The sequence below is a fragment of the Squalius cephalus genome (assembly GCF_949319135.1).
Source record: "Squalius cephalus genome assembly, chromosome: 6".
NCBI lineage: Eukaryota > Metazoa > Chordata > Actinopteri > Cypriniformes > Leuciscidae > Squalius > Squalius cephalus.
In genome coordinates, this window is record NC_137127.1 from 38,656,655 (window position 1) to 38,680,940 (window position 24,286).

Consider the following 24,286-nt stretch of genomic DNA (forward strand, 5'->3'; position numbering starts at 1 on the left):
TTATTTTAAGGCTATCATTGTTATCATAGAAATGTTTGTATAGAGTGATAAAAGTCAAAATGGTCAATAAATTAGAAGATAAGATATTTTGCCTTTGTATGACCCATTATTGTTTTGCAGATAATGCAAAGGCAGAATACAGTAACTTCCGAATAAGGGTCAAAGGTCAAGTTTGAGCTACTTTTTTTTTTTTTTTTATGTAGATAAATATATTCATTATGACAACTACTTGGCACATTTTCAGTGTCCTACCTATCATATAATTGACTGGACAACAAAAAAACTTTCTCAGTTTCACATTTTTCTCAAGTCATTTTTCTCAGTTTCACACTCTGGTGAGTTAAGGTCTTTTGCCTTTGTAGGGCAGAGAACGCAGTGTTTCAGGACCTCAGACCAGCTCTTTGTCTGGGACGCTAAAGGGAAAGGCTCTCTCCAAGCAAAGGTTGTCTCACTGGATAGTGGACGCCATTGCTTTGGCATACCAGCAGCAAGATTGGCCGTGCCCCCTCGGTGTGAAGGCACATTCCACCCGGAGTGTGGCTTCCTCTTGGGCTCTAGTGCATGGCGCCTTGCTAACAGACATCTGCAGAGCTGCAGGCTGGGCGACACCCAACACGTTCGTGAGATACTACAATCTCCGAGTGGAGCCAGTGTCCTCTCATGTACTCACTTCAACCAGCCGGTACTAGGATCTGCTCAGGTGTCTTCGCTTGCTCGCCATTCCACTCTGCGGACTGGATTCGTACAATATTTTCCTCAGGTGAGCCACCCCGAGAAGCCCTGAGTTTCCTCCAACGCTGTTGACGTCAATGCCAGAGTTATGCCACCGGCAGCTTTTGCATTGGCAAGGTGCCTCCATGTGCATGGTTCCCCCTCTGGGTGACCCCCAAATGTGTATAAATACCCTGCCTGTTTAGTGTTTGTTACGGAGTCCTTGTTATTTCTCACACAACTTTTGAGGTCTGTTTCCGCTCTGTTTTTCCTGTTTTGTGTTTTGGATCGCTTATTTGGATTTTGACCCCTGCCTGGACTGTTTTTGAGTTACGGATTTCCCAAAATAAATACTTACTGCATTATTGGATCTTCCCTTGTCTCCTTGAGTGTGGATCGTGACACTCTCTCACACACACACAACCAAAATACCATCAACATTTTTCATTTTATTCACCTCTTAACATTCTTTTGATTCATTTCCTTGCCAGAGTTATGCACCCCAGTGTTTTTCCATGTGCAGCCCCCTTCCGGGTCATATGTTATTCTGTAAGCACGCGCACAGAGAGCTGGATGTCAGACAGCGCGTCCCATGAGTATTAAACTAAGTTCTCTTTCACGTGTTATTGCGCTTAAACTGTCAAATTTACACAAGGTTATGTTCACTAGTTAGCCTGCCCATTTAGCCTTAAAGGTTAATAGTAAACTAACTTGGCTTGCTGTCCTTGGAGGAGCCCCCCCCCCCCAACCCCTACCCCTACCCCTACCTCTATGCACATAGGACCATATCCATTGTGTTTTGGCTTGTTTCCAATGTGTTTCCGATTTCGTTGTGTTATGGCACTTCATTGTGTTGTGGTGCTCTCATTGTGTTGTGGCTTGTTTACGTTGTGATGTTTAAATTTCATGTGTTGTGCACTACTAGGCCACCTGTATGTATCGCCTCCGTCACCTCACATACCCCGGGTAACACATACTCAAGTTTGGGAGCCACTGAATTAGATCAAACACATCTTCTCATACACGTTCTACAATGGCCTATTGTTAATGTTTTTTCATCATTAAATTATTCCAGGCTGTGAAATAGGGGGTACATTAAACAGTAAAAACAGTCAAATAATTTTATATTAGTTGTAAGTGATCAACATCAAATGCAAATGTCACTCAGTTTTCCTTTTTCTGCTGCAGCACTTGACACACAGATATCGAACTGTTAAAAATATAGATAGAGTGAATATCAGAACAACTGCAAACAATGTAACTGCAACATCTACTGAGTAATAGGAGTACCAAGGCAGTTTGTAGGACTCTGTACAGAGGTGAGCAGCACCTTTGTGTCTCATTACAAACTCAATCCAGAAGAGTGCGTTGTCCAAAGGTTTAACTGGTTTGTCTCTGTGCAGGTGAGAGAGTCTCTGCATACTCAGTCTGTAAGATGGTTCATTGATTACTTCCTGTATGGCTGCATGCAGTGTGTTCTTGTTTAAAATGGAGATAGAGAGTATCTTGGCTCCTCCCTTGTCTTGCAAACGAAGAAGATTGTCATACTGGTCAAAAAAGAATGGAATTCCAACCACTGGAATACCATGGTACAACGCTTCTTGAACCCCATTGGTTCCGCCATGTGCAACAAAAACTTTAGTCTTTGGATGCCCTAGAAGATCATTCTGTGGCATCCAGTCAACCAGTAATGTGTTGTTCCCCAAAGTAGATGGTCTCTTTCCAGTGTATCTCCAAATCACCTTTTGCGGGAGCCGAGCAAAAGCAGTAGCTATTTCTGATGTAAAATCATCTGGTAGGACACTGATAAATGACCCTAAAGACATGATGATTACTCCATGCTCTCCAGAACTTTGCATGAAGTCTTCCAGATCATGTGGAAGGGCTTTTGCTGGTTTACACTGAAAGCCTCCAATGTAGATAATATTTGGCATTGTTGGACGTGGAAATTCAAAAACAAAATCAACCCTCATAAGCCATATATCAGCCCCCTGGAGAAGTTCATAAAAACTTACAGGTGGATGAAAATATTTATCACATAATGTTTGGTACAATGGCAAATTAAAACGTCTGTTCTGAATGTCCATTAGCAAATAGAAGAAAGCGTTTTTAACTCGTTGGAAAAAGTTCATCTTGTCAGTGTTTCCAGATCCTGTGATAGGGATGTAAGACATTGGTGAGGGAGCGACGTCAAAGTGTCCCTCTCCAGTAGCGGTCCATCTCACATTATATACCATGGGTAACTTGAGTTCATGAGCCAGGATAATCCCTGCACCCCACGACGGATCAGTAAGCATCAGATCATACTGCTTTTCCTTCAGTGTCTTCAGAATCTCTGCACTTTCAAATATGTTTATTATAAGCTGACATATCATTTCATGAGTTTTATGAATAGCTTTGGCTACATATGAATGCAGCTGTAAAGCACTCAGCTGGCTCTTTCCTCTTTCATAGTCGATCATTTTGAAGAGGATATGGTCTATAAATTCTTCATCCATTCCTTTGGTGTTAGGTATGGTTATAGAGTTGTAATAAGTTGAATTGTCCTTTACGAACCAGCTATTATAGGTGCGTATTACATCAATGCTGTGCCCTTGACCATGTAAAGCCTTGATGAGGATGTCCATGTTCACCCAGTGACTTCCTTCCACAGGCAGCACCAAGATTTTGCCACCATCACAGAGAGAACCAAAAAGGATTACGACTGTTATCCAGAGAGAGACAGAAACGGTGTTCCAAGAAAATTGAGTCATCTTGCCTGTAAATGATAAAATAATTGGATTATATAAATTTGTATAATATTACATTTTTATAAGTTGTCGACACTGTACAGTAGAGATGACGTTATGAAAGGGACACGTTTTTCATCCGGGACCTGTACTCTTTCAGAGTGAGACAGGCAGGTAGAATCATCACAAATGTTTTGTGAGAGAACACAAAGTTTCTCAGGGAACACATACATACATTTGGGTGAGAACATAAATGTTTTGTGAGAGAACACAAAAATATTATTTTTCCTCCTATCTCATGCTCTTTTTATTATATAAAGTATACATTTAAGTGTACTATAAGCATTGGTGGGGGTAACTCATTACAAGTAACGAGTTACGTAATCTGATTACTTTTTGAAGTAACTATAAAGTAACGCACTACTTTTAAAATTTACAACAAAATATCTGAGTTACTTGTTAAAATAAGTAACGCAAGTTACTTTGTTTTCCCATTTATTGACTGACAGCTCTCTTGTCCCCATGTTGAGACATTTCTAGACTAAATGTGAGCGTGTCAGGGATGTGGGTGAGGGATGAAGCGAGGACTCAATTTGCAGGGAAATGAAGGGTTTTATTGATTATAAATAAAACAAAATACAAACAAAAACTACCCGGAGGGGGAAGACTTGACTTTGACTACAGGAGGAATTAACAAGAGTAAACATACAACAATGAACCAGCACAGGACTGAAAACACATAGAGAATAAAGAGGGAGAGCAAACAAAGCAGGGAGGGAGGGCAGGTGGGGCAAATTAATCAATAATCAGGTAAAAGATGGGAGGGGCTAGACAATGGACAGGAGAGCACATGGCACAAGGAAACACACGATAAGCCTTGTGCTCACACCAAACATGACACAAACACAAGCACCTGGCCAGTAAAACAAATCACCAGCCATGTGCTCACACAAAACAAGACATGAACATGCAGCTAATGAAAACACTCATAAGCCACGTGTTCACACAAAACATGACAACATGAAAGCACACAGCTAGTGGAAAACACAAGCTGTGTGCTACACAGCACAGCACAAGACAAAACATGACATGAAAGCATGCGGCCGATGTAAACACGAACCGCGTGCTAAACAAAACGCAACACACGTGGACAGAAGAGCGTACAGCCCGAGCGAACTCGAAACTGCACACGCTCACACGAAAGCTCATCCTGTGCGCTCACAACAGAGGACAAACACGCAGAGCATGAATGTCAGAATCCCGACACAGAACCGAAACCAAACTAGACAGATGTGCCGGGATCCATACACCACGCACCACACATGTAACAAAGCATACAGACAAGGATAACACACCTACGTTTCCTTCCATTAATAATAATTATGTCTAGTGCGGTACGTGGCTGTGATATATATAAACCTACCAACGTCCGTTGCCATGATGTTTGGAATGACTTATCGCGAGACGAAAAAATTACGTTTTAGGTTAATGGAAACGGCGTCATTTCGCAATAGTTTTTTCGATATTTAGAAAAAAATCGCAAACTTTTGCGCAAATCTGTAATGGAAACGCGCCTAATGATGCTTTGGGAACACCTCCGTGTGATTGCATCTGCACATGTCAACTAGTCCAATGGCGAGATGGAAACTCACAGACGGAATGACCGGCGTTAGCTTCAATTAGCTGAAGCAAGTCGATCACAGGGGTGAAGGAAGTATGGCAAGGTGATGCAGTGTCTTGTTCCCTTCTCAGGGAACTATGGTTACAGTCGTACACTCGCCCTGCCTCAATGACTCTTTGGCAACAATAATGCCCAAACCCCATACTTACAAGTGCCTGTCGTGTAAATACTGAGAGCACACTCACAGTATAAGCACCTGTGAACCAGGAGAAGCACTATGGAAGTAAAATAATGACAAATGTTTTTGAAACAAAAAAGCTTATTGAATTGCACTACTTGAAAAAATATGCATTGCATTAAAGCATTGTATTTTCAGGGCTTGCATTTTTATAGGCTGAAATTCAACATGGTTGTATATTTAAGCTGTGAATATTTCAATTCAAAACATTTCACACACGTTTTCATTATTAAAAATTCAATAATCCATATTCACCTTTCAGATTTCACTTCCAAAATGTTCATTCTGTTTAAAAATACAACCTATAATATTCGACCGGCAATTTTTGGTCCATTTTATTTCGCTTTACAAATTTGCTTCCACAAATTCAGTGGTTCAAATTCAACAGAAAATTCAACATTTGACATCCGGGAACGGCAGGAATATCAGGAGATTGCCGATTGATGATCTCCATAGCTATTAGTCAGCCTCACCAGCAGGGGGTGCAAGCGGCTGTTGACGAAGAAAACGTATCGGTTACCTAACGTAACTTCTGTTCTCTCTAGAAGAGGGAACGAGTATTGCGTAAGTAGCTTACGCTGTGGGAAAGTCATCTTTTCTCGAGATATGAAGCCAAAAAATTATCCTTTAATTTTTCATAATCTTGTCAACGCAGTGCAGCAGCAAGCAGACCTAGAGCGGGCATTCTAGCGCGCTCATTGGCTGCCCTGCGGCAACTGCAGCAGCCTATAGCTGAGCCCCTGGCGTGACGTCACGTCCAATGAGCGCGCTTGGCGCGCTACACGCGTCACAGCCCGTCAGAAGGGGTGTGGCTTAGCGTATATAGGCAAAGCTCAGCGGCTGCTTCACTGGTTTCTGTCGCTGAAGCGAGTGAGCTCATGGCGCGAGCACGGCGGGTTACGCAATACTCGTTCCCTCTTCTAGAGAGAACAGAGGTTACGTTAGGTAACCGATACGTTCTCTTACAAGAGGTTCTCTCGTATTGCGTAAGTAGCTTACGCTGCGGGAACTCCCTTGTCAACGCCGTGCGCACCCAGCATCCACTGAATGAGTCCCAGGGAAAGCCCGGGGAACACGATTAGTGGGAGCCGAGGCGGCCAATAGAATGGCTAGCGCAGTACATAAGCACACATTAGGCCGCTCAGAGCGGCACGGCCGGTCTGAACTGACAAATCCCTGTATAGTGCAGCTCAACCAGGAGAGCTAAATCAAGCAGCAGTAGCCCGCGCACAGATAGTGGGCCGGTCTACGCGTGACTTAGACTGATAAAACTTTCGCCTGCAAGGCGGGAACTTCCAGGTTGTAAAACCTAACAAATGTAGAGGGGGAGGCCCAGCCCACCGCCATACAAATGTCATGGATGGAAATTCCACTGGACCAAGCCCACGACGTGGCCATGCCTCTAGTGGAGTGAGCTCTGATACCCAGTGGGCATTGCAGGTTTTTAGACGCATAAGCAGCTGTGAAAGCGTCCACTATCCATCTGGACAGGCTGTGTTTCGAGGCGGCGAGACCTTTGGTGCGCCCACCAAACGAAACGAAAAACTGCTCCGAGCGCCTGACAGCAGCGGAGCGAGTGATGTAAATTCTCAGCGCTCTGACAGGACAGAGGAGATTACCATCGACCTCGCTGCTGGTTGTCAGCAGGGCTGAGAGAGAAATGACCTGTGCTCTGAAGGGAGTGCCCAATACTTTGGGGACATAACCGTGCCTCGGTTTGAGAATAACTTTCGAGTCATTAGGTCCGAATTCGAGGCACGCGGCGTTAACAGATAACGCGTGAAGATCTCCCACACGTTTGACTGAAGACAGCGCTATCAGAAAAACGGTTTTGAGCGTGAGGTATTTCATATCCACAGTTTCCATGGGTTCAAAGGGATGCGCTTTCATGGCCTCTAGGACCAAGGAAGGATCCCAAATAGGAACCGAAGGGGGGTCGCGGGGGGTTCATCCTCCTAGCTCCTCTAAGGAAGCGGATTCCTTCCTAATCCGCGACCCAGCGCCGAATCGGCAAAAGCTGAGATGGCCGCAACATATACTTTGAGCGTGGAAGGGGACCTGCCCGTGTCCAGCACCTCTTGAAGGAAACAAAGCACCTGCGGTACCCCACATGCTTGTGGATCCAGCCCTTTGGCAGTGCACCATTTATTAAACACAGACCATTTAGACGTGTAGAGCCGTCTCGTGGAGGGGGCTCTAGACTGTGTGATCGTGTTCACAACCCCTCTTGGCAGGTCAACGGGTATCCGTTGAGTATCCATGCATGCAGAGACCAGCGCTCTGGATGAGGATGCCAGATCGAGCCGCGGGCTTGAGAGAGAAGGTCTCTTCTCGCCGGTATCGGCCAGGGGGCTGTGTCTGCCAGCCGTATTAGTTCCGGGAACCACGTCTGGTTCTCCCAGTACGGGGCTATGAGGAACACTGTGTGGCGCGCTTTCCTGATTCTCTCGATGACTTGTGGCAGCAGAGAGACCGGGGGAAAAGCATATAGCGGGCCGCTGGGCCAGGTTTGGGCCAGCGCATCCTTGTTCTTCGAAAAGAACTTTGGGCAGTGAGCGTTGTCTTTTGACGCAAGGAGGTCGACTTTCGCTTTGCCGAAACGGCGCCACAGTAACTGGACTGTTTGGGGATGCAAAGACCACTCCCCAGGGGAAACATTGTCCCTGGACAGTCTGTCCGGGCACTCGTTCAGGTGACCAGGCACATGCGCGGCTCTCAGCGAGCGCAGTGAGTGCTGAGCCCACACGAGGAGGCGTTCCGCCAGGGTGCAGAGCATTTTGGATCTGACACCGCTCTGGCGGTTCACATAGGCCACTACTGATATATTGTCTGTGCGGACTAGAACATGGTGACCTTGTAGGTATGGGAGGAAGTGCTTGAGCACGTTCTCGACCGCGAGCATCTCTAGACAGTTTATGTGAAGGAGACTCTCCTGGTCTGACCAGAGGAAGGAAGCGTCTGTCGAGACCACTTTCCGGTGCGAGACAACTCCCATCGTCACTCCCGTGTGATACCATTCGGCTGCCAGCCAGGGCTGCAGGGCTGAAATGCAGCCCTGATTTACCCTGACTCGTGAGCTGCCGGCCGCCCAGGCTCGGTGAGGCACGCGCGCTTTCAGCCAGCGTTGAAGCGGGCGCATGCGCAGCAGGCCCAGCTGGAGTGCTGCTGCAGCTGAAGCCATATGCCCCAGGATTCGCTGGAATGTCCTCAGTGGAGCCTGGCTGCCCTTCTGGAAAGATGCGGCGAGATGTCGAATGCGGCGCGCGCGCTGCTCCGACAATCTGGCCGTCATAGCCACCGAGTCCAGTTCTATTCCAAGAAAGGAAATTGACTGACGGGGCGATAATGAGCTCTTGGTCCAGTTGACCGAGAGACCCAGGCTTTCCAGACGGCTGAGAAGCGCTGTTCTGTGAGACACAAGCTCTGTCTCTGACTGCGCCAGAATTAGCCAGTCGTCCAGATAGTTCAGTATACGCATTCCCCGTCTTCTCAGGGGAGCGAGAGCTGTGTCCATGCATTTCGTAAATGTACGGGGTGCCAAAGACAGGCCGAACGGCAGGACTGTGTATTGATATACCCGGCCGTCGAAGGCGAATCTCAAGAATGGCCTGTGACGGGGTTTTATCTGGATCTGAAAATACACATCCTTCAGATCGAGAGAGACAAACCAGTCTCCTGGGAGAATTTGCCCGAGGATTTGTCTGGTTGTGATCGTTTTGAACGACCGTCTCATGAGAGCTTTGTTCAAATGTCTCAGATCTAAAATAGGTCTTAGCGCTCCGTCCTTCTTGGGTACGAGGAAATAACGGCTGTAAAAGCCCGACTCGCTCAGAGAAGGATGTACCTGTTCTATAGCCCCTTTGCGCAGCAGCTTTGCTATTTCTGCTTGAAGCAGATGCGCCGCCTCTGTATTCACTCTCGTCTCTGTCCATGCTAGAAGCGCGGGGGACGGCGAGCGAATTGAAGCGAATAGCCGTGCTTTATAGTATTCAGCACCCATTCTGACACGCCCTGGATATCTTCCCATGCTTTCGCACACATAGCTAGGGGTCGAATGGTCTCTGGGTTCAGATCGCCGCGCTGCGCGGGATGGGGAACCTGGATCAGAGAAGATGGGGCGGCGCGCGCGAATACGGGGGCTGACCAACAGTGGTGACTGGCTGTACAGCGTTTAACTGCTCGATCACAATGGATGGGGCACAATTTGCTGTTAAAAACCCGTGGCGCGAGAGCGGCGTGGGGGGTATAGTGTTTGTTAGTAAGTGCGCGTGCTCGTGAGCGGGCGCGAGGCTTACATTCGTAACACGGCCAGTGTTTGGGAGCTTTAGAGGATCTGCAACCCGGGGTAACTGTGTGACAGAACAGGCAGTGGGTAGGTGTGGGCACAGAATTGTGAGCACATTCTCTACGCTTAGCACTCGAGCGGCGCGTGCCCGCTTTATGAGAGTGCGCTCTGTGAGCGTTACCGGGGAGACCGTGTTTGTGTGTAGCAGTGAGCACAGGGGTGTGGGCACATTTTCTACACTCATAACACCATCGGCGTGAGCCGGATAACCAGACATATACTCCTGAGATTTCTCTGGTAGCCGTAAAGACGGTGTTTGGGTGGAGGCGAACGGGTTGTACAACGCGCTCGTTGGCTTCAAAATACCCATCTGCAGATGCCTTTTAAAGGAAACTGACAGAGCGAAATGCTTTGATGGCTCATATGTTTAGACGCTCATAAATACTCAAGCACCATCCTGTGAGCGGGAGGGTGCGAGATGCGGGTTCGCTTTCTGTATGTAAGAAAGCTGGCCGCGAGCTCGGAGAAGCAAACAGAAAAAAAATTATCTGCCGCCAGAGCCGGATTCGCAGACTCAGTGAATGGCCCTTCTGATGTGACCTATGCTGAGATTGACCTGAAACCAGTGAAGGAAATGAAGAAAAAGAAAGAAAACAAAGGAAAGACCAGCGAGAGCTCTGACACTGTTTACTCCAAACTCAACATTGGGGAGATTGGCGGAGAGGACGCTGGCGCTGGCTGTTCGCCGCTTCTCTGCAAATTCGCGCAAATCCGCCCTATTGTACTATTCTTACTGTAGTTACTGAAATCGCTACAGCAATTGACGGATATTTTTGCACTCAGTAGCCAACTGATTGCTACGTGAAGTGTTACCTGGCACATACCTGTTACTAAGCTGAATCCGGCAAAGTCAGAGTGTATTCTCCACTCTTTGGCTTCAAATCCCTGAGCCCTGGAACCAACTTCGGGTTCTGCATCGCCTCTGCCTTCAAGCGGATGTCTGCACGTGGAATACCATCCCTGTGGAAGCTGTGGATTACCTTGGCTTGTGTCGCTGTCTTTCACCGGTACTCGCTTGGATATCGGCTAGCCGCTAACACATCACGCATCATGTTGTGGTCCGACACCTCGATGCAACATCTCCGAGCTCTCAATAACAACAACCAAGCTCCCCTGCAGCAACTGGATCTTCCGTACCGACCTCGATATATCCATAGGGGATCAAGGCGCCGGTTTGTTGTGTCTAAATCCGGTGACAACAGCTCCATCTCATCCCTCTGGTCGGCATCGCGTCCCGTTGCGCAACTGACACGTCACCGTTTGCGTCATCGCAATAGTGCTGGGTGTAAACGGTGCACTGTAAAACCTGGAGTGGATCGTAGGGTTCTCCGCCCTGTCAATAAACTGGATTTTAGAGCTCAAATGACATTTGAACTGCTGAATGTGCAGTCCCTGTCAAACAAATCTGGACTTATATACGACCACATCCTGGATAAGGGGATAGACATTCTCTGTCTTACAGAGACATGGCAGCAGCCTGGAATATACTCATCCCTAAATGAGGCCTGCCCACCCGGGTACAACTACCTCGATAAGGCTCGTACAACTGGCCGTGGTGGGGGCCTAACTGTTTTACATCGCAGCAACATTGAACTATCCCCCGTGTTGGTGCCCAGTACTGGCTCATTTGAAAGTCTGGTTTTCAGTTGCAAAAAAGCTTTTTAGCCCTCGTCTATCACCCTCCCAAACCACAACCAACTTTCATCTCTGACATTTATGATTTTCTAATCTCCCTCTGCACATCTCACTCAAATATTCTGGTTATTGGTGATTTCAACATACACGTGGACTCCCATAACTGTAAACTGGCCTCAAATTTCAAACAAACCCTGGATTGTCTTAACCTCCAACAGCTTGTGGATGCCCCCACACACAATAGGGGGCATACACTGGACCTTGTCATTACAGACTCCCTCTCAGTTTCAGGCCTTCAGGTGTATGACGTGGGTGTCTCCGATCACCTGGCGGTTACATTTGAAGTCCCAATATTAGTTCCTCCCACCAAACCAAAACGTCATATTACCTTCAGAAACATCAAAAACTTGGACGCCACCTCCCTCAGTCAACATCTCCAGCATCTCTCCCCCTCTCCTCACTCATCAACTGACGACTTAATGGACTACTACAACACCAGCCTCACCTCTATTCTGGACTGTCTTGCTCCATTAAAAACCCGGACAGTCACGTTTACCCGCTCTGCCCCCTGGTTTACAAACGAGCTGAGAGGGATGAAGAGGTCTGGCCGTGTCCTGGAGCGTGCCTGCAAAACATCTGACCTGACGGTGCATAAGTTGGCCTACCGGGAACATCGTAGGGCTTATGTCAAAGCACTCTCCAAGGCTAGGTCAGAACACTACTCAACACTTATAAACAACAACCCAGGTAACTCCAAAAAACTGTTCTCCACAATAAATCACATCATCAAACCACAGATCTCCTCATTCTACAGTCCAACCGATATAAATTGTAACCGGTTTCTTGATTTTTTTACATCAAAAATTAACATTATTCGCTCCTCATTTCCACTTCTAAATAGCACCTCACTAGACCTGCCCGCAACACCCATCGCTCAAACCCTATCACAACTGTCCCCTACAACGCAGCAGGAGGTCGAGAACATCATCCGTAAATCCAAAACATCCACTTGCCACCTTGATCCCCTCCCATCTCCTCTGCTTAAAACTCACACTAACTCTATCAGTTCCCTCATAACCAAAATAATAAACATGTCCGTAGAGACAGGCTATGTTCCCACCTCCCTCAAAACTGCTCTCATCAAACCCTCCTCAAAAAACCCACCCTGGACCCTACACCACTGTCGAATTACAGACCAATTTCTAATCCCCCATTCATCTCCAAACTCCTGGAAAAAGTTGTTTCCACCCAGCTCCATAATCATCTCAAATCCAACAGGCTATATGAGAAATTTCAATCTGGTTTTCGTCCCTCCCACAGCACAGAAACAGCTCTTATCAGAGTCACCAGCGATTTGCTGATGGCTTCTGATTCCGGTTCCACATCCCTCCTCATTTTTCTCGACCTCTCTGCTGCGTTTGACACTGTAGACCATCACATTCTCCTGCACCGACTTCAGCACTACACAGGTCTCTCTGGTACTGCCCTGAAATGGTTTCACTCCTACCTCACTGATAGAACCGAGTATGTAGCTCTGGGGGATGTAAAATCCAGACCCCACACTGTCACCTGTGGGGTCCCCCAGGGCTCCGTACTCGGTCCAACCCTCTTCACCATTTACATGCTCCCCTTGGGTCGTGTCGTCAGCAGGCATGGAGTTAATTTCCATTAATATGCTGACGACACACAACTCTACCTTCAAGTCACACCCTCTAGCTCCCCCTCTGCCACGGCTGCCCGCCTTAGCTCCTGCCTGGAGGAGATAAAGGCGTGGATGAGTCAAAACTTCCTGCAGCTGAATGGCTCCAAAACAGAGGCCATTCAAACTGGAACCGTTCATCAACTCCGCTCCTCTCCAATCACCACTGTTTCACTCTTTGGACACACCACTCCCCTCTCTCCCTCTGTTACTAACCTAGGGGTAAAATTTGACCCCCACCTTTCCTTCGACAGTCATGTCACCTCCATCTGCAAAACTGCATTCTTTCACCTCCGCAATATTTCCAAACTGCGCCCCTCCCTCTCTCTTTCTGCTGCAGAGAAGCTCGTCCATGCTTTTGTCTCCTCCAGGCTGGACTACTGTAATGCACTCCTCATCGGGATTCCTGGCAGGAGCCTTCAAAAGCTCCAGTATGTTCAGAACAGCGCTGCCAGGGTCCTCATGAGGGTGCGAAAACATGAGCACATCACCCCCATCCTCCGTTCACTGCACTGGCTCCCCATTCAGTCCCGCATAGAATATAAGGTCCTCCTTCACACCCATCACTGTCTGCACGGTGCGGCCCCCACTTACCTCACTGAGCTGCTCACACCAAATTCATCAACCAGAACCCGGTCAGGCCAACAGCACCGTCTGGTCATGTCCAGGACACGGCTCAAAACAATGGGCGACAGGGCCTTTCAAGTCGCTGCTCCCTGCCTGTGGAACGCCCTCCCAGACCACCTCAGGGCCCCGCAGACAGTGGACACATTCAAAAAAGGACTAAAAACCCACCTTTTTACACAGGCTTATTTTAACAGCTAATGCTTGTTTTTAGTCCCGTCTTTTAACATGTTGTGTTTTTATTGTATACTGTATTGTTTTTAATTATGTTGTACTGTAGCACTTTGAGATTTGGTGTCAAATGTAAAGTGCATTACAAATAAAATTTATTATTATTATTATTATTCGAACACGGGTTTCTGGCGCGAAAGCCTAATGTTCTGCCACTGAGCACATGAGCTTTCAGTTAGCACGAGCATATGACAGAGCGTTGTGTTTTGTGTCAGCGTTTGTTTGCAGACGTGCGTGTATAAAAACAGGCTCGTTCACTGCAGTATTAGTATTTCCAGCCGCCTGAGACTTAGAGGGGACTGAGAAATATGTGAGAATTGGAGGTTAGTCCGGCCTAGGCGGGACGAAAACACTCTCTTCCTCTTTTTGCCGGTGCTCGTGACGTCCGCTCTGATATCCCTTGAGAACGGCGCAGTTGCGCGGCTGGAACAAAGGGAGAGAGAGTGGGAAGATGTCATCATGTGCTGTGACATCGTTTGTTTGCAGGCGTGCGTGCATTAAAACAGGCTCGTTTACTGCAATATTGACATTTCCAGTCGCCTGAGCTTAGGAGGGGACTGAGAAATGTGTGAGAAATGGAGGTGGGTCCGGTCTCGCGGGACTAGACACTCTTTTCTCCTTTCGCCGGTGAGTGACGCGCGCGAACGAGACGCGGGGTAGCTTTCTTATAACGTAAAGGAAGCTAGCCCGTGACTGTCCACTTCTGACATCCCTTGTGAGCGGCGCCGTTTGCGCGGCTCGAACAGAGGGGGAGAGCGCGGGAAGGGGCGAGCGTCATCATGTTTTGCGTCAGCGTTTGTTTGTGAGATTACTACATTTTATTTAATTAAATGCATTTATGGTTAGATTATTATATTTTCATGTCAATCTGTGTTCATTTTGACTACAAACCATGCGCTGTCACTTTAATTCAGCGCGTGCAGCACAGCAAAAATAGACTCGGTGCGGAAACGATCGCTGCACTGCTGTATACGCACCGCACCTGGGGCCTCATTTATAAAACTTTGCGTAGGATATGTCAGAAGTGGCGTACGGATGAAACATAGGACGTGCGTACGCACAGAAATATTCGGATTTATAAAACCGTGCGCACGCACATCCTACGCAGTTTTCCCTTAATAAATCACAATCAATTCTAAATGTAGCGCAGCTTTTGCGGCTTCATGTCACGCCCATAGTTGCCCATAAATAGACCGTGAAACGCCCACAAGTTAATATTCATCGATTGCGAAATCATGGCAAACACAGAGAGGAAAAGCAAGAAACGTAACTTCACTCACGTGCAAGCGTGAAGCGCATGATCAGCCATTGTGCGTCATTACGCATTGTGATGGCATCATGGCATTTTATTACCATCCATTTGATTGCATCTGACAAGTTACAGATGTGTTATGAGGATGAATTGCATAACATGCTAATATTATTGCAGAACATATTTATATCTGTTTGCAAATATGTGTTAATTTGCATTTCTGTTGTAATCTTCATTTGATTTTGTTTGTTTTACACTGCAGATCGATCAAACGGGTGTTTGTGTAGGCTGTTAATTGTAAGACTTGCTTTTGTGAAGTCTTCATGTTATTTATGAGACGCAGTATTGCCATTTCTTTTACACAACGGTCTACAGTTTCACACACTTTCACGTGTTTCTTCCATCTGCCAACGGTGTCGCCATTTCTCATTTCACCCGTTTTTGTGCGTACGCCTGGGTCAGAGCTTGCGTGAAGGACCGCACATTTTCCCGTCAAGTTTGCTTTTTATAAATACCAATTATTGCGTAGCTCGCGGCGTACGCCTTCTTTTGTGCGTACGCAACGTTTATAAATGAGGCCCCTGGAACGGATCGCCGGACCGCATCCGCTAGCAGTGTGAAAGCTCTTGACCTGTTAACGGTACAGATACACTTTTGCTACACGACTGTCGCGTTGTGTCACGACGCCTCCCCACATTTGTACGTTGATGGGCGTTCACCGCTATGGGCATGGTTATGACCGAGCGGGAAATGTTGCATATTAGAACAGAGGACCTGCGAGAGACTTCCCCCTGTCTCCATATGCTCTACTTCTATTGGATAGTCGCGTCGCGTTCAACTGGATTAATTTGCATAAAGATGGGCATCGGCCAGCTTTTTGATGCGCAGCATTTTTCCAAATGAAGGTCCTCTGTTCTAATACGCAACATTTCCCCCTCGGTCAAAACCACGCCCGTAGCGGTAAACGCCCATCAACGTACAAATGTGGGGAGGCGTCGCGACACCACGCAACAGTCATGTCGCAAACGTGGATCTGTATCGTTAACATGGGTGTGGGAAAAAATATGCACCGCAAACGGAGTATGTGTGAAATGGCGTAAGGGTAGGCTAAAGGAAGCCTTGACCATCCCCGATACGAATTCAAGGCACGAGGGGGATACCGACAGAGCCTGAAGATCTCCTACTCACTTTAGTGAATATATGGCTAGAAAAAAAAAAAAACTTTTTAAGGTAAGAAACTTTTTTGTAACCATGTCAAGAGGCTCGAAGGTAGCCGCAGATAAACCTTCTAAAACCAACACCATGTCCCAAGCTGGAATTCTGGTTCGGCTGCAAGCCTCAACCTCAAAGTGCCATGAAGGAAACGTGTTATCAGAGGGTTTCTCCCCACAGATAATCCACCCAAAGGGACGTGGTAGGCCGCTATGGCCGACACGCACACCTTCACACCATGTCCTAACCAGACGATTAGATTCCAGCGACAAATAATTTGTCTGTCCACACTAGACGCAACGCACTGCGAGATGCGTCAAAATCAATCAAAACCCACAGCCGATCAGGGGTGCGTTTCCCGAAAGCATCGTTGGCCAACTATGGTCGCAAGTTCATCGCAAAGTCCATTGAACTCTATTGGTAACGACGGAACTTGCGACCATAGTTGGCCAACGATGCTTTCGGGAAACGCACCCCTGAACAGCGCGTGGGCGGAGTCTCGCGGCAAGTGCACAGCACCAGAGAGTAGTTTTGATGGCACTCGCAAGAAAATGAGTAGCCTACATAATCAAATTCACAAATATTACACCATTTAAACATTATTAAAAAATACATAGGCTACTGAGTTACTAAAACAATCTTTGTCAAAAAATGCACTTGTTTGTTGTTCACAGTCTGAACGTTCTTGTTACCATTTGTTTAATTTCAAGATCTGAGGTGAATTATCCATTGTTGCTTTTAAAGCTAGCTGGGAGCACTAAATGATATTCAAAGTCACATTGCATGCTTTTAACATTAAATAAAGCACATAAACAGTACCTGAGATTATCATTGCCACACTTTGTGTTTGTTGTTCCAGCCGTGACGTTGCAGAAAAATATAAACCGTTTCCAAAATAGAATTGTGCGTGTCGCCGTCGCGGCTGGTTAGGACAAAAACTCTGATTAGCACATGTGGTTATCTCGGCTCTTCAGCAAATTTTGAATCTTGTAATAATTTTCAACTTTTTACCATCCCAATTGTTGTGTATCAGTGAATATAGACTATGTCAGCAAAAAAAGGCTTCTAATAAAGATAGTCATCCCAGGAGGACAGAAAGCTGTTAAATCCTCGGATGCTCTAGCCCAGTGGTCTCCAACATGGTGCCCGCGGGCACCTGGTAGCCCGCGTGGAGTCTCTGAGTCGCCCACCGAGCACGTTCTATAAATAGCCTGAATTGTAATCTTTCATTTTTTATTTTATTTTTTTTTTTTTTATGATAATGGCATAAAATGAGAAAATAACTATTGGTAACATTTAATATACCATTAAAACATAATAAAATAATTCAATAATTTAAAATATTTAGAATCTGCACGTCGAGTCAACGTACGTTGACATAGGCTACATTACGTTGTGCAAAAAAAAAAAACGTAACTTCTGTGAGTTGAGGCGGTCGCACGCAGACGGTACATACATGAGATAAATTGAACTATAAAAAGAAAAAAAGATTAATTATGGCTGATGATGCAGGTCATGCAAAAAAGAAGAAGACTTATTATTTCAACGAGGAGTGGGAGACAGAATTCCTCTTCACCAACGTTAAAGATAAAGCTGTATGCCTCATCTGTGGAGCTAGCATTGCGGTTGCCAAGAGACACAATGCGGAGAGACATTTCACCACAACCCACAAGACCTTCAATGTTCGTTATCCACCAGGTACATCACGTAGAAAAGAAAAAGTTAGTGAGATGAAAACAACATTAAGCAGGCATCAATCATTTTTTACAAAACCCGCTAAAAAGTCACAGGCTGCAACCGAAGCTTCATTTAGAGTTGCTCATTTTTTAACGAAACACAAAAAACCTTTCTCTGATGGTGAAATTGTCAAGGGAGCAATGACTGTGATAACCAACACTCTGTTTAAAGATCACAAGAATGGAAATGAAATAATGTCCTCAGTCTCCGATGTTCAACTCGGGGCTAACACTATTGCGAGACGAGTCTCGGCTATGTCAGCAAACGTAACGGAGCAGCTGGAGAAAGACTTGGGTTCGTGCAAATGGTTCTCCATCCAGTGTGATGAATCTGTGGATTCTAGCAGTACAGCGCAGCTCAGAATGATATTCAGTGATCTGTCAGTGAAAGAGGAATTTTTAACATTACTGCCCCTCAAGACAACAACGAGGGGTGTTGATATTTATGATGCGGTGAAGAAGTACTTCATGGGAAAAGAACGTGCCATTTGAAAAGTTGGTATCGGTAACAACTGATGGAGCCCCTGCAATGACTGGCCAGCATGCAGGCTTCGTTGCGCTATGCAGAGGAGACCCAGATTTCCCAAAGTTTCTACATTACCACTGCATTATACACCAACAGGCACTGTGCGCCAAAGTGATGGGATTTGATCACGTCATGACTCCAGTCGTTAAAATCATTAACAGCATCCGGTCCAAAGCGAAACAGCACAGGTCATTCAAGTTACTTCTGGAGGAGCTGTCAGCTGAGTATGGTGACCTATTGCTTCACACTGAAATTCGATGGCTGAGCAGAGGAAGGATTTTGCAACGTTTTTTATCACTTTTGTCTGAAATCAAAGTGTTCATGGAATCCAGAGGGGAGGACACCTCCATGCTTCAGGACACTGAGTGGCTACTGGACCTTGCCTTCCTAACTGACATCACTGTGAAACTGAATAATTTGAACTGTGAACTGCAAGGCAAAAATAAGACAATCAGTGAGATGATCAGTGCTGTAAATGCTTTCAAAGCCAAGATTAGCCTTTTCTCCACGTACTTGCAGAGGAAGAAATTGCATCACTTTCCATCCATGCAGTCGATGCTAAGTAACAATGATTCTGCATATGAAGTCTTTGACAGAGCAAAACACAATTACTTTGATCTCCTGAAAAGGCTTGGACAAGAATTTGAGGACAGATTCAATTACTTCGATAGTCTGGAACCATGCGTGTCATTCATTGCAAATCCTTTCATGCAAGTGGACATTTTGCACATTTCTGAAAAACTAAGTGATGCGTTTAACCTGGTTTCTAGTGAGGTTGAGATGGAGATTCTCACTCTGCAGAGTGACATTAACCTCAAAGCCCATCAGGGGGCAACAGACTTTTGGAAACTTGTTGACCCAGAGAAATACGTTAACATTTCCACAGCAGCGATGAAAGTTGCCTGTCTTTTTGGCTCAACGTACCTGTGTGAATCTGCATTTTCAGATATGAATTTTATTAACCCATAAGAACCCGGACCAATTTCCCCTTATAGGAAAATTATGGGGCATATAAAACAGACTAAATGGACCACTTAAAACATGTTTCTGCAGTTGTTTTTTAAATACAACCACTCCTTGTGAAAGATCTGTAATGTTACATATATGCGACATTGGGCGTTGATGATAATTTTTTTATGTTACATATATGTCACATTGGGATTTTATTTCTCATTTGAAAAAAATACATTTAGTCAGTTTTCTTGCTAAATAACATTTTTTTTCTGTTTATTTTCTTTTCCACAACATTTTCAAAATTATAACTTTTCTGGGAAGATAAAAAAAAAAAAACTTTTTTAGAAGTAATACAGTTTTTGCATTTTATTTGCTTTGCCACATATTTCAAAACCACATAACTGTGACCATTCGATTTTACAACAAAACTTTTGTAACATCAAAATTATACCTTTTCAGGTATAAGGTTTAACCAGAAATACATTTTTAGATTATTTTTTCACAACTCCTAAATGTGCAAACTGAATAAAAATAAATAACTACCTCACACTGGAGGTAAACAAGTTGAACATGCATGTAGTGCAATAACATTGCAAAAATGTGTATATTGTGCAATAAAACTGTAAACAAACAAACAATACAATGCTCAGTAAAAAAAAAAAAAATCAAGATGTTTCCTGAATCTATTCATGTTATTCTCACTACAAAAAAGATCAAATAACCTTAAAATAGTACCAACATATGATATCAACACATGTTATACCTGTTTTATACCATATGTTGCATACGGGTTTTATTTACAGGTAAGTTATGCAAAATATTTTCAGAATACATTTCATAAACAATGTTATTAATTTGACATTTTTTTTGTTTAAAATATGCTTTGAATTGAGCAGCAGAATATATATAACACTAAAATAACTTAATCAGCTAAGTTATCTGAGCAGCTCATTACCATTTTTCTTAACGTGACATATACTGTACGTCACATCAAAATTCCACCTACTGTTTTACGGTTAAAAGCCTGATGTGACACATATGTCACCACAACATTTTCATAACTTGTTTTATCTAAATTTGTACAAGACATGTTTTAAAATCAGGTCAAGTGTAATCTAGGATATGTTATTAAAACAGTAGAATTGTTGTATGGGTTGAAACATACCTTTAGTAACAAAAACAAGCGTTTTTAAAAATTGCTGACACTGCAACATGTGCACACGAGACAGGCCACCATTTTGGAAATGTTACCATGGCAACAAAAATTCAACGCGGCGAAAATAATTGGACTGTAAAACTAGAATCAACTTGTTCGACAAGCAACTCACCTCTGTTATCACTTCACAAACAGATCTGATAAGCCGCACATCGGAGCTCGAACGCTACAAAAGATGGAACCTGAGTTATCGGAATGAAAGAAATATGACATATAGGCCTACCCATCTAAAGAATTCCTGAAATCTAAATTTGATATCGGAGAAAACTCTTGTCAATTTTGTGATACGAATATTGAAACCACTGAACATATTTTTTATTATTGTAATCACTCACAATTGTTTTGGTCTCAATTGTACAGTAAACTGTCATGTATATGTATTGTATGTATGTATGTATTTACATGTGTAAATCCCCTTGAATACAAACAAATTAAGTTTGGTGTACTTAAGAAAGATTGTCCACAGTACTACTTGGTTAATAATCTTGTTGAATTTGCTAAATACTTCATTCATAAATGCAGATTTTTGCATTTCCCTTCCTTTCCTCATTTTACTAATGAACTTAAAGCTTTTGCTGCTTCACTTTGCACCCTTTCAAATGAAAAAGCTTCTACAATAGCCAATTTCTTCAATGAGCTAAGTGCACTTTAGCTCCTTTACCCCTTGCAAGGACTTACTTTTATATAAATGTTATTAATTTATTTATTTTACTTATTTTATTATTTTTTTATTTACTTATTTATTCTTTGTTGTCTTTCTTGATTGTATATTTGATTTGAGACTTTGTCACTGTTACTTATTGTATTTTGCAATTATGTCTGCCTTTTGAAAATTGTAAGTTAATATTGTTTGTTCAATACCTATTTTGTCTATAAATTTGAATTCAATAAAAAAATAAAAAAATAAAAAACTCTGATTAGATAGGCTACCTTTTATGTTGCGTCGTGTGTAGTTAGGACAAGATAACCCTGCAGAAAAACGATCTTGCAGGAACTCTTGTACTGAACCAAAAAAAAAAAAAAAAAAAAAAAAAAACCTAGCAAAAATATGTTTAGTAGTATATGAGCTTGTCTAAAAATGTGCATCATAATACAAAAGACATTTTACAAACAAATAGTATATGATATATATATATATATATATATATATATATATATATATATATATATATATATATATATATATATTATATAAAACATTTTTCACACAATATAAAATTAAATATAAATAACAATCCTGACCTGCAAGCATCACACAAAATTAATTTTTAAAACTGTTGTAGAAAACTACAGATGATCTCTGAAATAATGCAAATGTCACATTTATTTTGTTGTTTTAATTCATAAACTGTAGATAACTTACGGTTATATATTTGCTTTGTTCAGTGCTGATATCTTTGTCTTGGCATGTTACTCTCTGTCTCTGCCAAATTTTTCCTTTAGGTATTGCACCTTATCAAATACAATCAATGAGCAGCCCACAAGGAGAAAGTTCAAAGTACAAAGTTTATTTGTGACATAATCTACAGTATATGGCAGAGATTTGTTTGTTAAAGTGCACACTTTTACTTGATTTGCTAGTGATATCAATTCTACAGAGAAGAATTTCTACTACTTTTCAAATCTATGACTATATCTGTGCACACTTGCTTATTATTAAAGCAACATAACTATTGATTTAAAGCTACACTGTGTGAATTTTTCCCCCATCTAGTGGTGAAATTGTATATGACTACCCAGTGAATATTAGTTTCTGTTCCTTTCAATTCCGAGGGCGTTTTAACTCCTACGGTGGCCGCATTATTCCAAGATTAACATGGCTTCCAGTTATCGACTTCGTCCATGACAATAATAAACAATAATACGTCTAAAATGAATAAAACTACAGGACAGATGTCAGGAGGTAAACGTCACCCTTGGAATCGGCTATCCCAGCATAATCAGATTAGGCTTATGTTACAATGTGTACAAAGTAAAAGCAATTAAAAATAACTAAAATTTACAGTGTCCTTTTTTTTATATAGCTTAAAAAATTGCGCCTTTAAAACTATTCATCACCTGTGATCCGTCGCAGCACAGATTTATGTTACAAGGTAAACAATACTTTTTCACCATTGACGCGAGGATGAAGTTATACTAGAGGACGTTCTGGCTTTATGCACAACCATGCTATGGTTAGACAAGCAACTATAAAACTTTGAATTTACACAAATAGGCTGAATAACCTGTCGAGAAGAAAGCAGGCAACTCCGGCGTCCGTTTTAAAATCTTTGCTCCTCATGAGCTCTTTCCATCTGGGAAAAGTTACTCCAATATTGACTATGGTCTTGCTGATTTGCCTGTCGCGTTGACGTTTTAATTCTCTCTTTCAAAATTAAATGTGAGTGAACACACGCACACACACACACACACACACACACACACACACACACACACACACACACATCTTTCAAATCTGCCGGCAGTCGCGACTCGCGAGTAATCTCCCCCTCGCATTCGTCAGGTGTCACTGAGTGAAAAACGCAAAAGGCGAAGCTTGAATTTACAGGTATGTCCCTCTTTGGCTAATGTAATTTCAAGATGGAGGGGCAATATGGCGACCGGCATTCTAACCCCTCACCCGTATGTACTTTCAATGGCAGATTATAAACTTACGAGAATACTTTATTACTTGAAAGAAGTATACATTAATGAGCACATATATTTTTGAAAGAACTAAGTGTTTTTTGCTAAGAATCAACTAAAGTAATTACACAGTGTAGCTTTAAGAGTACTTTGTCTCAGTGGTGCCCATTTAACTGCCTGCTATCAGTATCTGGACTGTGAACTTGAGATAGAGCAATGAGGGAAAGAGAGTTTACATGAGGTAATGAGAGATCACGCGGGGGAGTGCATAAACTGTTGAATTTTGTGAACAAAGAATGCCACATGCACAGGCAAATGTCTCAATAAAAAGTTGGTATGATTAGATCATACACATCTTCTCATACAGTTTTCAGTTTCATACACAGCTCTTTTTTTTCACATCATTATAGACAGACATGGTTGTGTAATGGTTGGAGATTAAATTTTCTCAGGAAATGTATAAAAGGGTTTTAGAAACAAATGCACAGACTGTGGGAAAATTCAATATTTATTATTCCATTAAACGTATTGCAACATACAATTTGAATAGAGTTTCAAAGAAAAACAAATATTTTGCAAACTTTCTGCTACAGCATGTGACACACATGAAGTTAAAAATATGGAGAGAGTGAATATCAGAACAACTGCAAACAATGTTATTTCAATGTTTGTCAAGTAATATGAGTACAAAGGTAGTTTGTAGGACTCTACAGAGGTGAAAATGAATAATGCTTGGCTAAATAAATGCTTGGCTAAAGTGTCTTTAACTGTAGAGGATAAAGTAACAATACTTCTACCAGAAAGACTCGGGAGAATAAATACTGTGACAATTATCCATTTATTAACAACCCAGCAAGCAATAAAGTACTTTGGCATAGGCCCCGTCCGTAGCTCGCAATCTGAGGGTCCGGACTCTGCATATCCTGCCTGAA

The 24,286-nt window shown here is 43.5% G+C and overlaps 1 protein-coding gene across 2 annotated transcripts; it reads right to left on the reverse strand.

Moving 5' to 3' along the window:
- Positions 1-1,782: 1,782 nt before the first annotated feature.
- On the reverse strand, positions 1,783-22,142 carry LOC307160614 (UDP-glucuronosyltransferase 2C1-like). 2 transcript variants are annotated; one of them, XM_079874804.1, is made up of 2 exons: positions 22,093-22,142; positions 1,783-3,469 (listed from the first exon to the last, which is right to left on the reverse strand). In XM_079874804.1, exon 2 carries the CDS (start codon positions 3,462-3,464, stop codon positions 1,872-1,874), a length of 1,593 nt encoding a protein of 530 aa, XP_079730930.1. In that variant the 5' UTR covers positions 3,465-3,469; positions 22,093-22,142; the 3' UTR covers positions 1,783-1,871. The 2 variants fall into 2 exon arrangements, with proteins under 2 accessions (XP_079730930.1, XP_079730931.1); XM_079874805.1 differs by lacking the exon at positions 22,093-22,142 and adding an exon at positions 21,660-21,687.
- Between the last annotated feature and the right edge of the window lie 2,144 nt (positions 22,143-24,286).